We start from the raw sequence: 15,429 nt of genomic DNA on the forward strand, positions 1-15,429 counted from the left end.
CTGGTTCTGAGGAAGGGTCACTGGACCCAAAACGTTAACTCTGTTTTCTCCTTCACAGATGCTGCCAGACCTGCTGAGCTTTTCCAGCAACTTTGTTTTTGTTCCTGATTTACAGCATCCGCAGTTCTTTTGTTTTTTTTTTAAAAGTTTATTCTTATGATACTTTTCTGGAATGGTTTAGGTGTAGTGGCTTACTTGGCCTTTTCAGAGGGCACTTGAGAGTCAGCTACATGGCTGTGGGTCTGGAGTCACGCGTAAGCCAGACCTGGTAAGGATGGAAGATTTCCTTCTCTAAAGGGCATTAGTGGACCAGGTGGACTTTTACAACCATTTGACACTAGCTTTTCATTTCAGATTAATGTAATGAACTAAGCTGTTGGTCTCCGTCTCCTCCCCACCCCCACCATACCATCTTCCTCTGTTCTGAATGTATCGGTTGTTATGCTTGGGCCCCATCCATCTCCCTCTTACAGATTTACTCACTCAATTCTCACTTGCTCCGATTCTATTTTGTCAGATGCTCCGCAGATCAGGTTGTTGACAGCAGATCATTCTCACGTCAGAATCAGCTTCGATCATGTATTATCCACCAGTAACTCTCGGGTCTTTCAGTGAAACGTGGTTCGACTTCTCTCCGACACCTCCACTACTCACAGTGCAGAGAACCACACATTGACAGAAAAGTTATGGCAAGTTTCACCTTTATTGAATCTCACTGCAGAAAACATGACTAGAATGGAATGAGCTGGAGGGAAAGCAATGAGAAATGGATACAACAGAAAGGGGCATGGGTGTAGAACAGAAATAATATATTCTTGTGTCCTGGAAGTGTGCAGTGAAAGTCAGTGGACAGGGTCAGGACTAGGTGCAGGAGCAGACAAAGAATGAGAGAGAGAAATTGGGCATGAGCTGGGTAGGGGTAGAAAGAGAGGGTAAGAGAGTGTGTAAGGAACAGTGGACAGGGTTGGGGCAGCAGGTAGGAGCTGTGGGGAGGGTGAAGACTGGACAAGAATCAGACAGTAAGCACAAGCTGAGTGGTTGGGGTAAGACAGGCTGAGAGCAGGATGAGACAGTGGTCACGTAGGAAGGAGGTAATGGGATTAGAACAGGCAGATGGATTGAGTGTAGTCTAAACTTTCAGAGTAGCGTGAGAAGATTTAGACATTTAGGTAGTTACTGCAGATTCTGTGAAATGATATTGTACAAAGGAAAGGATATCAATCCAGTAAAGTACTGAGAATTACACAGAAATAAACGCGAAGCCGTGAACAGAGACAGTTGTCCACAGCCAGAAACAACTCATCCCACGCCTTTAAGTAGCCAACAGTTGGGAATGAGCTGCAATGGCCCGCATGTTACAGAGATCGCACCGAGATAGTTGGAGCAATCCCTTAGGTCTCACACCGCGAAATAACTTGATACTGAAAGGGTTGACATTATGTTAAAGTTACCAGGAGCTGCAGTTTATATTGTGAATGCCGAGAGGCTGGATCTGTTCCCCTCGGTGCTGCCAGTCACTGGATAAGACATTTCTCTCGCTGACGATCCTCCCCACGGCCCAGCACCTTCTCCTTGATATACCTCAGGTCGCTGTTCAGGCTAGGCCTGCGGGCCAGGGGTGATACCATCCCGAAAGCGCCGACCTCCTTGGCCCCGCGCCGCAGGCGGAACGACTTGCGGTGAAGAGCCTCGGAGTATTGTACCGAAAGCCGGCGGTGCAGGGCCGGGCTCATTTCATGGGGCAGCTTGGCCATACTGAAGAGAGCCCGGAACATCTCCTCTACGTTGGAGTTCTTCTTGGCGGAGATCTCGAAGTAGGCGCTGTTAGCGTCCCCGGCGACCAGGCGCTCGGCCTCCTCGGCCCTCACCTCCCGGTGCAGCTCGGCCCGGTCCGACTTGTTCCCACACACCGCCATGGGAATGGCGGCCGCCGCCGCCGCCTTTGTCTTGTCCTTTAGGCATGTCTTACACTCAATAATCTGCCTCCGCAGCCGCTCGACCTCGTCAAAGGAGCCGCGGTTATCGAGACTGAAAACCAGGATAAAAACATCGCCTGAAAGAGAGAGGCAAAGAGAAACAGGATGGCGGACTTCCCGGGGGAAAAGAGAGGGAGCTGCACACACCGGAAACCCCCTACCCTGGGGAGGAAGGGAGAGGGTGGTGCACAGCGCGGACAGCGGCAGTTTGAATGTGAAATGGCACTGAGCGTCAGTCTATTTGTGCCACTCGCCCAAGGATGGGTCTGGACTTTAATAATTCCCTCGGATGAAAAAAAAATCACAGCAGCTCCAAAAAAAAAAATGTGCTTTTCGAAAAATATCATTCACGAGCAGGTAGGGCTGATCCTTTGAATCCTGACCGTCCAGGGCCTAAGCCCCAATCCCCTATGCCCCCGCCTGCAGACCATCACTTGGCACCTAACCCTCGGGTGGACTGTGACCAGTATCTGTACACCCAAATCCTTCTTCTCCCAGTCCATCCGGACACATTCTCCAGCAGGTTTCTGATCTACTTATTCTTCCACTCAAAGTACACCATCTCAAAATGTAACTGTTGAAGTTCGTTTCCCATGCAATGTTCTGCAAGTTTATGAACATCGCAGTCCATCGTTTATATTCACCCCACCTCCCAAGTGATGTCATCTATCACAGAAACAGATCCTTAAGCCTAACCAGTCCAGACTGAACATGTTCCCAAGCTAAACTAGTCCCACCTGCCTGCTCCTACCTTAAAATGTGCCCCTAATCTCGAAATCCCCCATCCTAGGGAAAGGGCTCATTTCCCAAGTCCAAATAATATTTAAAAATTCTTTCACAGGGATGTGAGCATTTATTGCCGTAACTGCCTTTGAACCAAGTGGATTACCATCATTTTAGAAGGAATTCCACATCACTGTGGGTTTGGAGTCACACGTAGGCTACACTGGGTATGGGATGGCATATTTCCTTCCCTAAAGGACACTGGTGAACCAGATAATTTCAGTGATAGCTGTTATTTTCATCATTTGAATCTCTCAATCTAGATTAAATTCCACCAGCTGCCATGGTGAGATTTGTATCCACTGCAAGCATTGTGGAAAATAGCCTGGGCCTCTGAATGACCAGTATGGTATAGCCACCACTATGCCTTCCTGACCTAAACGATGATGAAAAATGGTCCCAGCACCAAGGCCTTTGGAACAGTGGTACCTTTCACCAGTCTCAGTAACTACCCTTAACCGATCAATTCTGCTATTCTTCCTCTGACCCCACGTTTCTGGCTTTAGTTTATTTGACTGGGGGAGGGAGGCAGTTAGTGACATAATTGGATTGTCGTGCAGAAAAGGGCCAATAGCTCGGGTTTAATCCTTGTCCCAAATGTAGTAGCCTCTTTAGCTTACTGTCAAGCTAGTCATAATTAATTATCACTCTGTAGTGGAGAGAGATGCCTATTGTCCTTTGTGGACTATGACTCCCTACTGCTATGTGGTACCTTCTTGAAGAACTATTGAAACTCCAAGTATGTTACATCTACCACTTTTGTGCTCATCTACATGATCTAATGTGACTTTTCCTTTTGACATCCATGCAGACTGCTCGATTATGTTTTCAGTTTTTAGATGCTTTTCTAATTTAGTTTTGAGTAAGGATTTCATTATCTTCCCTAGCTCTAACATTACCCTATAGCTTCCTAGAATTGGTCTGTTTCCCTTTTCAAATACAGAAATCACATGAACTGTCCAGCTGTCCTCCAGCAGTATTCTATTGTCTTGTGAATTTATGTAGTAGAGCCTCTGCTATATCTTCCCTAGCTACTTTTATTATGTGTGGATACAATCCACCTGGGCCGGGGTTTCTTCCCTCTGTTTAATTGGCTTATTAATTAAATTACCCGTCTCTCTTCCTTTAATGCCCAAAATGTCAGTCTCCCTTGTGATAAGGCAAAGTGATAATTCAACAACATCTTGTTACTGCCAGAGAGTTTATCACCTGATCCCTTAGTGGCCTTATATCTATCCTGATGATTTTTGGGTTATTTACATAGAAATTGTATCTAGTCTATTTCACATTCCTTGTGATAGTAATTTTGTACTTTTATTTTGCCCCCACAATTGTTTTTAGGTCTTCTTTCCTAATCAGTTCATAGACCCAAAACACCCGAATACCCAGTCCCTCACTATGACCCAGGTACTTCCCCTGATTGGATTTGACTACACATTCAGACCTGACTATTCATTCACCCCAAATCCACTGGTCAAACAGTTAGTGGAAACTCCCCACAGTGGTGAATTCACAACCCCCCACCTCACCCCTACAATCTCTGGTGATTTTTTGATGCCAGTTTTGGTTATATGAGATTAGTGATTGGTTGGTAACTGCAGGATAGAATGTAATCTGATAAAGCGACACATGAGAGAGATTCTTTCACCCTGTGTGTTTGTGTGTGTGTGTGTGTGTGTGTGTGTGTGTCTATGTCTGTATGTTGTATGTGTGTAATCCCACCTGTCAGGATGGAGAGTCTTCTCATGGCGGGGAAGGGGTGATTCCCTGATGTGTCGAGTATGTCAAGCTGGTAGACATCCCCGCGAATGTTGTAGACCTTACGATGGAAATCCTCGATGGTGGGAGTGTACTGCTCCTCAAACCGGCTGTTCAGAAAACGGGAGACAATACAAGACTTTCCCACCTTGGAGGCTCCCAGGATAACCATTCGGTAGGAATTCTTGGCTGGAACATTCAGCATGGCAGGAGTGGAGTGGAAAGTCTTCATCATGGCCTTCACCTGGACGAGAGAGAGAGATGTTTGTTAATATTTCAATGTTTTGCTGGAAGGCTATTGATTCAGTTACAACTTACCATTTAACTGATGCGGTCTCTGTGGAGATATGGTGCTGTAGTGGGAGTGTCACTCAACTAGTAATGCTGACATGGGGATATAGGTTCAAATCATGGCAAATGGTGAAACTTGAATTCAGGAATGAAAAACTAGCCTGATGGCAACCATGTAATCATTGTTGATCATCAAAAAACCTATGTGGATCACTAATGCCCTTCAGGGAAGGAAATCTGCCATCCTTACCTGCTCTGTGCCTTGAGCCAGAGCAATGTGGGTAACCTTTGACTCTTCGCAATTAGGGATGGGCAGTAAATAGTGGTCTGGCCAGTGACACCCATATCCCATGTATGAATATTTATAGTCATACAGCAGGAAAACAGACCCTTCAGTCCAACTCATCCATGCTGACCTGGTTTCCTAAACTGAACTAGAGCCATTTGGCCTTAACCCTCTAAACCTTTCCTATTCATGTACTTGTCCAAATGTCTTTTAAATGTTGTAATTGGGTGAATGGAATGCCAAGTGTGAACGTACAGACTGGATTATGCCAATTTTGACTTTGTGCTTTTTGCCTGTGACCCTGCGCACACATTTTATATAAATAATCATTCAACGCCCTCAGTTGAACCTGCTTCCAGCACACTTGCAGGCAGTGCATTCCAACTCCTCACTATGGGGGAAGAAGGTTTCTCTCACCTTGCATTTGCTTCTCTTGTAAAACACTTTAAATCTGTGCCCTCTGGTACTCGATCTGTTTATGAATGAGAACAGTTTCTCCATATCCGCTCTGTCCAGACCCTTCATGATGTTGAAAACTTCTATCAAGTCTCCTCTTAGCCTTCTCTCTCCGAGGAAAGCAACCCCAACTTCTCCAATCCTTCCTCATGACTGAAGACCCTGGAACCATTCTCTCCAATGTGTTCACAATCTAACCAGTGTCCTGTGTGTCCAAGCTGGGAGGGTGCTGTACAGCACTTTGGTTATATGTCATTGGGAATGGGGAAGATGTAGGAACATAGGAACAGCAGTAGGCCGTTCAGTCCATTGAGCCTGTCCTGCCATTAAGATCATGGCTGATCTGTGGCTTAACGCCATATGCCCATAGACTTCGATATCCTTGGCTAATAAAAAATTGTCTCAGATTTAAATTAACATTTGAATTAGCATTGATTGCCATTTGAGGAAGAGAGTTCCAAATCTCCACGACTCTTTGCGAGTAGAAGTACTTTCTAACATCTCCTCTGAATGGCCTGGCCCTAATTCTTAGACTATGCCCCCTGGTTCTAGAATCTTCGACCAGTGGAAATAGTTTATCTACCCTGTCTTTCCCTCTTAATATCCCGAGGACCTCAATCAGATTGCCCCTTAACTTTCTAAATTCTAGAGATTAAAGATCTAATTTGTCTAATCTCTCCTCATAACTTAACCCCTGACGTCCAAACATCATCCTTGTAAACCTGCATTGAACTCCCTCCAGGGCCAAAACATCCTTCCTAACGTATGGTGCCCCAATCTGTTCATAGTATTCTAAGTAGGGTCTAACTAGGGTTTTGTATAACTGCAGTATAACATCTGGATCTCTATTCTCCAGTCCTTCGGATATGAAAGCCACCATTTCAATTAGCCTTCTGGATTGTTTTCTGCACTGGTTAATGGCATTTTAAAGAGCTATGAACTTGAACCCCCAAGTTTTGTTGCACATTCACTGGGTTTAACTTTGCACTTTCTGAAAAATACCCTGTTTTATCCTTTTTCGGTCTAAAATGGATAACTTCACATATGCTTATATTAAAATGCATCTGCCACAGCTTTGCCCTTCATCTAATCTATCAATATCCTGTTTTAATTTTATGCTATCCTTGACACTAACTACAATGCTGGCCAATCATATCAACATATACCAAATTTGCTGACATTTTCTGCCATTATCCAAATCGTTAACGAAAATTGTGAACATTTGAGGCCCCAACATAGATTCCTATCCCTGCGGGATACCACTAGTCATAGCATGCCATTTTGACTACTTACCCATTATTCCAACTTTGTTTTCTGCCACTTAGCCAATTTCCTATCCATGCAAGTATTTTGCCCTCAGTTCCTTGGGTTTCCACCTTAGCTAACAGTCACTTGTGTGGGACTTTATCAGAAGCCTTCTGGAAGTCCATATAAACAATATCCATCAGTCATTCTACCCTTGATTATAACAATTTCCGCACCACTGATGCTAACTGGTCTGTCATTTCCTGGTTTCCCTCTGTCACCCTTCTTAAAGAGTGGAGTGACGTGAGCAAATTTCTAATCCAGCGGCACAACTCCTGAATCCATGGAACTCTGAAAGATTATGGTTAGGGCATCAGTAATGTACTCTCTGAACAACCGTGGATGGAAACCATCAGCTCCTGGGGATTTGTCACTCTTCAGCTCCATTAATTTCCTAGTTTATTGATGATTTACTTAAGCTAACTTTATTTAGACCCTGTCTCTGATCCTCTTAATAATTTTTCTGGCAAGCTATTCTCTTTTTCTACAGTGTTCAGCATGTCTGCCATTTCCCCATGTTCACTGACAGTATCCCCACTCTCAGCTTTCTGTGGGCCAATAGTACACTTAACCAGCCTCTTCCCCCTTACATATGAATAAAATCTCTTCTTATTGTCTTTTATGTATATTGTAAGTTTCATTTCATAATCCTTTTTAGCCGCTCCTATAAACTGCTTTGTGGCCCATTGTTGGTCTCTACATTTGTCCCATTCTGTGGGATTGTAGTGTTCTTTTCTTTTAGAAGCCCCTATAATATCATGGTTCTTTGATGTGATCAGGTGCAGTGGCAATGACAGGACTTCCTAGTGGTACTGGGAGTGGCTACTCAGGGTGTCTCCTACACTGTACTGGACTAATTCAATCCTCCTGCATCTGTGAGGGTTTGAGTTGTGCAGAGCACAGCACATGACAGAATTCCACAGACTCTGGCTTATAAAGGGTGAGTCTGCTACCTACACTGCAAATCAACTGTGCTCCCACTCAACCATGTCACCCTCCACTGCCACCTGTGCTCCTTTTTAAATCTTCCACACTAGAGGGCAGTGGAAGCGCAGTGATTGAGCAGGTTCAACAGAGAAATCAATAGGTTTCTGGAGACTAGTGACATTAAGGGATATGGAGATAATGCAGGAAAGTGGCAATGAGTTGGATGACCAACCATGATCTAATTGAATGGCAGAACAGGCTTGATGGGCAGAATGGCCTTCTATTCCTATGTAGTTAAGAAGTATAGGAAACCCTGTGTGTGTGAAATGAACTTCAAATACCGGAGAAATCTCATCAGTAGAGGCTTATTTATATAGAAACAGCAACTCCATTCCATGAAGGGGGTCATACACTCCACAGTTGAAATATTCCGAGGTTACATCTGGATGTCAGTGTGTCAGCACTTTCAGAACACACTGAATTCGGCTGGTTTTGACGACCCTCATGAACTTTAAACTACATGTTCTTTTCCATTCAAAACCAGGACAGAATCTGGAGTTTAGAAGAGTCAGAGGTGACTTCATTGAAACAGAAAAGATCCTGATGGGATGTGACTGGGTGGATCTGGAAAGAATGTTTCCTCTTGTGGGAGAACCTCGAACTAGAGGTCATAATTTAAAAACACGCGCTCATCCATTTAAAATAGAGATGAGGAAACATTTTTCCCCTGTAGGTTGAGAGTTTTTGGAATTCCTTTCCCCAAAAGGCAATGGATGCAGAATCTTTAAATATTTTAAAGGCAGAGATAGATAGATTCTTGATTACATACTTGGAAGTGTGCAGGAATGCAGAGTTGAGGTTAAATTCAGATCAGCCGTGATCTTACTGAATGGTGCAGCAGTCTCAAAGGGCTGAGTGGCCGCCTCTTGTTCCTTGTTGGTATTACTAAGGAATCATCCAGCACAGGAGGCTATTCAGTCCATCATGCTTGCATTAGCTGTTTGAATGAGCCATTAATTGTCCAATTCCCTTTGGAAAGTTCATTGACCTTTCAGACAGACAGTACATTCCAGATCCAGTAGGAAGTTCTAATTGACCAGCTGTAAGGAGTCTTGGTCAGATTCCCCTCTGGAGCAACAGTCAGTTCAGGACAAGCACCTCAGGAAAGAGATATTGGCCTGGAAGTGGATTCAGTGCAGATCCACCACACTGATAGTAAAACTTAAAAGATTGAATTAAAAGGATAGAATACACTAACGTGGCTTGTTGACCTTTGGGATTCAGAGGTGATCTGCCGAAGTTGATTAAAGTTACAAAGACGTAGTGGTGAAGATACAGAGGAACTCTTTTCCTCCTCTGGGAACGTCCAGGACAACTCGGGGCACTGTGCTGGTGGAAAGATGGTGAAGGCTCCCAGGAGACTGCAGAAATGGTTCCAGGGACGAGGGACTTGATTGACATGGGCAGGATAGAGGTGGTGGGGCTGTGATCCTTGGCTGGGGGAGGGGTAGAGGAAAGATTCAATAAAATTTTTAAAAATTCAGAGGAGTCTGGGCACAGAAGATAGGGAAAAAAACACTGCTCCCATGGTTGGAAGGATCAGGGGAACAGATTTAATTTTATTCTCAAAAGAAACAATAACAACAGGAGGAATTCTCCCCCCCGACCCCCAAACACACACACACACGCACAAACAGTGCATGGTTAGGGTGTGGAATGTACTACAGGGAAACAGTTGGTGAGTGGACCTAGGTAAATTGTTGCAGAGAACCGGCACAGGCTTGGAAGGCTTAATGGGCTCCATGCAAGAATAATTCTGAGATTCTAACTGCTGTCTTAAAAAGAAAGTTTCAGAATAACTTCTTTGGTTTTGTACGCAAAGCGTCTGTTAGAAAGCTCAAGGTGTGATGTGATTGCAAGGAGTGGGTGCGAAGGAGGTTCACCAGGATGCTGCCTGGAAAGGAGCATTGCAGCTATGAAGAGGGGCTGGATAAGTTCAGGTTCTTTTCCTTCAAGCAGAGAAAGTTGAGGGGGACCTGATAGAGGTGTATAAGATTATGAGGGGCTTGCATAGGGTGGATAGAAAGCAGCTGTTCTCCATAGCCAAGGGGTCAAGAACAGGGGAGAAGTATATTAAAGTGAAAGTCAGGAGGTTTAGAGGAGATTTAAGGATACACTTTTTCACCCAGAGGATGGTGGGAATCTGGAATGTGCTGTATGGGAGGGTAGTTGAGATGGGAAACCTTAACCTTTAGAAAGTACCTAGATGAAACACTTAAAATGTCATTACATTTAAGGCTATTGGCCTAGTGCAGGTAGGAGTATACTTCTGGCAGTACAGACTCGATGGGCCAAAGGGCCTCTTCTGTATGATTCTATGATCTGGAAAGCTTTTTCTAAATTGCTTCACTAACTTGCTGTCCTAACTTCAAAGACTGGTTGTGAAAAATCTGCCTCTGTGTATAGCCCTGATAGTAATTGTACCAGTTTATTACTCTGTATTTCCTATCCAAAATGAAGCATTCGACATTTCTCTGCCACATTTCAGCTACTTGTCTGCCCTTTCAGCAGCCTGTCTCCATCCTCTTGAAGACTGTCACTATCCTTCTGTTCTTTGCAGTTACTCCTTGATAGCCAAGTTCACGCGCTGACAGCTATTAAGCAAGGAGCAATGATCCTCACATCAACCACTCTATAGCTCCCTACTATCTAAAATACAACTGTCTACCTATAGCTCCCTACGATCTAAAATACAACTGTCTACCACTAGCCAGGCTTTTTGTCTTATTCAATTCTGTGCCTGCTGCAGCCCCTTATAGCTGATGTTTTCAATTTTTTTTGAACAAGTCTGTTATGTGGCAATTTAATATACAGAGGGCAGGTTGTTCTGGTTGAAGGATTAAAGGGAAACAGGTTTAAGATTTTGGTCAAACAAATGTGGGGATGGGGTGGGAAGGATTTTGTTTTAATGCAGTAAGTGGTATTGTCCAGAACACACTGCCCAGTAGAGCAGTGGAAATGGGGGGAAAATAAACTACTCGCGCTAATATTTTCTGTGTTTCTACAGGAACATGGGATTGAGTTAGATGATCAGCCATTATCATATTGAATGGCAGAGCAGGCTTCTGTGGAAACAATCAATGATTTCAGAAGTAAATTGGAAGGATGCTTGGGAGAAATAAAATTTCAGGGCTGTGTTGCTGACTGGATTGCTCTGCAGAGGGCTGGCATATATTTGAGGAATCAAATGATCTCCTTTGTCATGATGTTACATGACTCAACCTCCTGAAAGTTCAAGTTCACAGCAGCATTCAAGTCATCAATCCTCTGTGTTAATTAAATCAATGAATACAATCAATTCAGAGGATTGTGATCTGGGTTTAAAATATCCATGTTGGCTAACCTTTATTTAGTCAGCAGAAAATTCAATATTTTAAAACTACAATCCAGAACCTACAAATTTTAAATTATAACATTCTTAAAACAACATCATTCCAGAAAGTGCACCCAGTTCTAAACACAAACTTGTCTTTTTCCAAACGATGCAACACTAATGCCACGACAATTTGGATTTATTTTGTGCTTTTACATCAGGACTTCACAGTGAGTTCAGGACCACAGGTGGGATTGAGAGCTGGAATTTTGGGGACACAAATACAAAGGCAGTGGAGCTCTGACGGAGTTGTTACAGCTACCCTCCTGCTCTAACAGACAGGCCCTCACTCAGGCACCCCCTGCCTGCCCACCCACTTTGTCCCACTCTCCAACTTCTCGCTTAACAGTCATGACTCCTTTCAAGCCTCAAAATGGGGTCATACTGGGAGGTGAAAGTTTGGGAAATGCTGCTTTATATAGTAACCATCCAAAAGTGCCTGTTGCCAAACAAAACTCAACAGTGACTTGCACAATACTTAAACATAGGAACAAACAAAATAGCAGGAGTAGGCCATTCATCCCTTTGAGCCTGCTGCTCCTCCATTCAATATCATGGCTCATCATCCAATTCAGTACCCTGTTACTACTTTCTCCCCATACTCCTTGATCCCTACTCTTTGTGTGTGAGAGAGAGAGTGCACCCGTGCTTAATAAATAGCATGTGTATGAGAGAGGATCTGTGTGTGTGAGAGAGACTCCTGTGGTCTTTCATCTTGTATTTGTCCATCTCCATCCACCACCCTACACCCTACCTTTTCTTTTCAAGATGGTGGCAAAAAGGGGGTGCTGAGCCCAGGGCTCGTCCACTCCCATCGGCTTTCTTTGTCTTTTTAGAATTATTTTTATTTCTGCTATTTTTCTTTTATGTCTCTTCATTTTCTTTTAAGCCTGGAAAGTGGGGCAGCAGCACCAACACCAAGATGAGCCAGACATAGCTCCACCCCAGCCCGGGGTCTCCCAGTGAGCGAGAAACAGGTCTCGGGTTGACTCCCCTGGTGCACTTCACCTGATGAAGGAGCAGCGCTCCACAAGCTTGTGGTTTCAAATAAACCTGTTGGACGATAACCTGGAGTCTATGACTTCTGACTTTAACCACTTAAATATTCAATGTTTTGGCCTCAATTGCATTCTGCGACAGAGTTCCAAAGGCTCACCACTCTGTTGAAAAGAATTCTCTTTGTCTCAGTCCCAAATGGCCTACCCCCTGTCCGTAGGCTGTGATCCCTGAAAATTACTTAAAAGTGTATTGTTGTAAAAACCAAAACAGTGTACAGCACAAACTTGAGACCTCATACACACCTGCAACAATCTGATTGTGGTTTTCAAATGCATCATGTTCTCAAACCATGACAGCAGTTGTCATTGGAGCTGTACAGAAAGTATAAGGAGAGGTGACTCCAAGGTTATAAAGACTAGTGGTAATGGTGCAGGAAAAAGTTTGATTGTAAGAGTAGGGAAGTCTTACTGCAACTGTACAAGCTGCTGGTGAGACCACGTCTGGAGTACTCTGAGCAGTTTTGGTCCCATTATTTAAGGAAAAATATTATTTCACTGGAGGCAGTTCAGAGAAGGTTTGCCAAAATGATCCTTGGTATGGAGGGATTGTATTATGAGCAAAGGCTAAACAGGTTGGGACTCTACTCCCTCGGGTTTAGAAGAATGTGAGGTGATGTCATTGAAAGATAATATTCCAATCTATGAGTAAAGGCTAAACAGGTTGGAACTCTCCTCCCTGGGGTTTAGAAGAATGTGAGGTGATGTCATTGAAAGATAATATTCCAATCTATGAGTAAAGGCTAAACAGGTTGGAACTCTACTCATTGGAGTTTGTAAGATTGAGAGGTGATCTCATTGAAACATATAATATTCTTAAGGGCTTGACAGGGTGAATACTGAGAGGATGTTTCCCCTCACGGGAGAGTCTACTACCAGAGGGCATAGTCTTAGAATAAAGGAGCACCAATTTATGACTGAAAGGAGGAGGAATTTCTTCTCTGAGGGTTAAGAGTCTTTGGAACTCCTTGCTACAGAGAGCTGTGGGGGCAGAGTCCTAGTGTATATTTAAGGCTGAGATAGAAAGATTCTAGTTCAGTAGGAGAATCAGGAGTAATGGGGAAAGGGCAGGAAAATGGACATGAGGAATTTCAGATGAGACATGATCCTATCAAATGGTAGAGCAGGCTCAAGGGGCTGTATGGCTTACTCCTGTTCCTATTTTTTTACAGTCTTAATGTTAAAGCACTCACTTGTAGAGGATACTCTGGCTGGAGAGAGGGGAACGGAATTGGAGGGAAGGCAGTGGTCCTGAGATCTGTTGGAAGAGGATATGTGGTCAACTTTGTCAAGAAGGATAAGGCAGAACAGTTTGTGATATTTACTGTCACATGGAATTGTTTCTTCGACTTCGAAAGACAAGTGTTCAGGGCTGCGGCAAGGAGACACCTCGTGAGAGGTTTGGTTTTGGCTTTGGCTTTTTGTACAGGGGAAAAGATGAGGCAGTTAAACAGAATACTTCATTCTTAGTGAGAACCAGCATCTTAAAACTGAATCATCTGAAGTGTTGCATAGTTTGTCTAAGCTACTCATCCTGGTGTTCTTTTTTGTTAAAATTATTGTTCATTCTCAAAACTTGGTTTCAGTGGTCAAGATGGGAAGTTTGAGGAAGTGATGGGCCTTGCTGAACAGCCAGTATTGGTTTGATACAACAGAGTGTCACTTGGTTACCTCAGTAGGCAGTTCAGAACCAACCACATCGTATTGGGTGATTATTTGGATAGAAATAGCGTACAAGGATATGGGGAAAAGGCAGGAGATTGATAGTGGGTAATGATGCTCATTTGATGAGCTGTGTAGACACGATGGGCTGAATGAACACCCCCCGGCATCCTGTATGGGACAGGAGTCACGTGTACATCCAGACTGGGTAAGGATAGCAGGTTCCCCTGTACTAAGGTAATTAATGAAGCACGCGAGTCTTTACAAACATCTGACAACTTCATAGTGCCATACCTGATCCCAGTTTTTCAGTTTTGAATATTTTTAAACGCCCCCAAGTTCCCAGTGGGATAAAGTTCGCATTGTCAGGACCACTAACCCAGTAACAAAGCCATTACATCACCATACCCTGTGTGAATTAACTTTGTCACTGCTGCACTCTTGTTGTCAATCCAGGGTCTACCTGTCCCAACACTGGACTATGCACTGTGCTTAGCTAACAGTTTAGATTCAATCACATTTTAATGAACAACAAACAAACTGGAATAATGGACCCTCATGGGAAATGACTGTTGACCCATTAAAGACAATGACCTCAAAACTAAAGGATACTTGTGACTCAATTAACCCCCTTTCCTCAGAGGTTCACGACCTTGGAGTTTTCACCCCCTCACATGGACTAGGACTGAGGCATCAACCAGCCAATCCTTTGTACCATGCAGAGGGGAATCTGACTGTCAAAAAGGTGCTGTCTGGGCACAATAATCAAGGCCCTGATAGCCAGGCCACCATCTGATCCCAGCTCCTAAGGAGATTCTCCCAGATGAACCTCTTTTTCATGCATTGCTCTGGAAGGCCATGACAACAGGAAGGTAAAGAGTCAACATCACCAGGTGATGGGCTAGAGAATGTTCTGGAATTTGTTGAGTGAATACAGAAATGGCACATCTCCCAATGACAGTGAAATGACACAGAAGATACAGAACAGAAACAGGCTAGACCACTCTGTGAACTTCCCCCCTCCGATTCACTTCAGCCATTGCTATCTTCTTTGATTTTGTGTGTTTATCCAACTTCCCTTTAAATGCAGCCATGTCAATCACCTCCAGCTCCCATGGGAGCGAATTCCACATTCCCTGCACATTTTAGTTGAAGACGTATCTCCTGAATCCCCTGTTGGATATATTAGTGATTTTCTGATATTGATGGCCCCAGTTCTGCTTTCCAGTTCAAGTGGAAATGTCTCTGTCAAACTCTTCTGTAATTTTCAAGGCTTCAATCAACCCTGTCTTAAAAATGTCACAGCCTGCTCAACCTTTCTTCACAGGCAGCTCTCCTCAGGTCATGTATCAGTTTTGTAAATCTTTTCAGGATGCTGTCTGGTGACAGAATCATTTGTATATGGAACCAGAGCTGTACTCCGTATTTCAAGTGTTTAATCACAGTTTGAGACAACAAGGTGCAGGGCTGGATGAACACAGCAGGCCAAGCAGCATC

The 15,429-nt window shown here is 43.9% G+C and overlaps 1 protein-coding gene across 1 annotated transcript in view; it reads right to left on the minus strand.

Moving 5' to 3' along the window:
• Positions 1 to 684: 684 nt before the first annotated feature.
• Positions 685 to 15,429, minus strand: part of LOC109919713 (GTP-binding protein Rhes-like) — a 20,174-nt gene continuing 5,429 nt past the window's right edge. Inside the window, exons 2-3 of the mRNA XM_020519743.2 lie at positions 4,482 to 4,761; positions 685 to 2,053 (exon numbers count right to left, since the gene is read on the minus strand). Coding sequence (XP_020375332.1) covers positions 1,515 to 2,053; positions 4,482 to 4,752 — 810 coding nt within the window. The 5' untranslated portion in view covers positions 4,753 to 4,761 and the 3' untranslated portion in view covers positions 685 to 1,514. The remainder of the gene's footprint in view (positions 2,054 to 4,481; positions 4,762 to 15,429) is intronic.

The sequence above is a fragment of the Rhincodon typus genome, chromosome 37 (assembly GCF_021869965.1).
Source record: "Rhincodon typus isolate 14 chromosome 37, sRhiTyp1.1, whole genome shotgun sequence".
In the NCBI taxonomy this organism is placed as follows: domain Eukaryota; kingdom Metazoa; phylum Chordata; class Chondrichthyes; order Orectolobiformes; family Rhincodontidae; genus Rhincodon; species Rhincodon typus.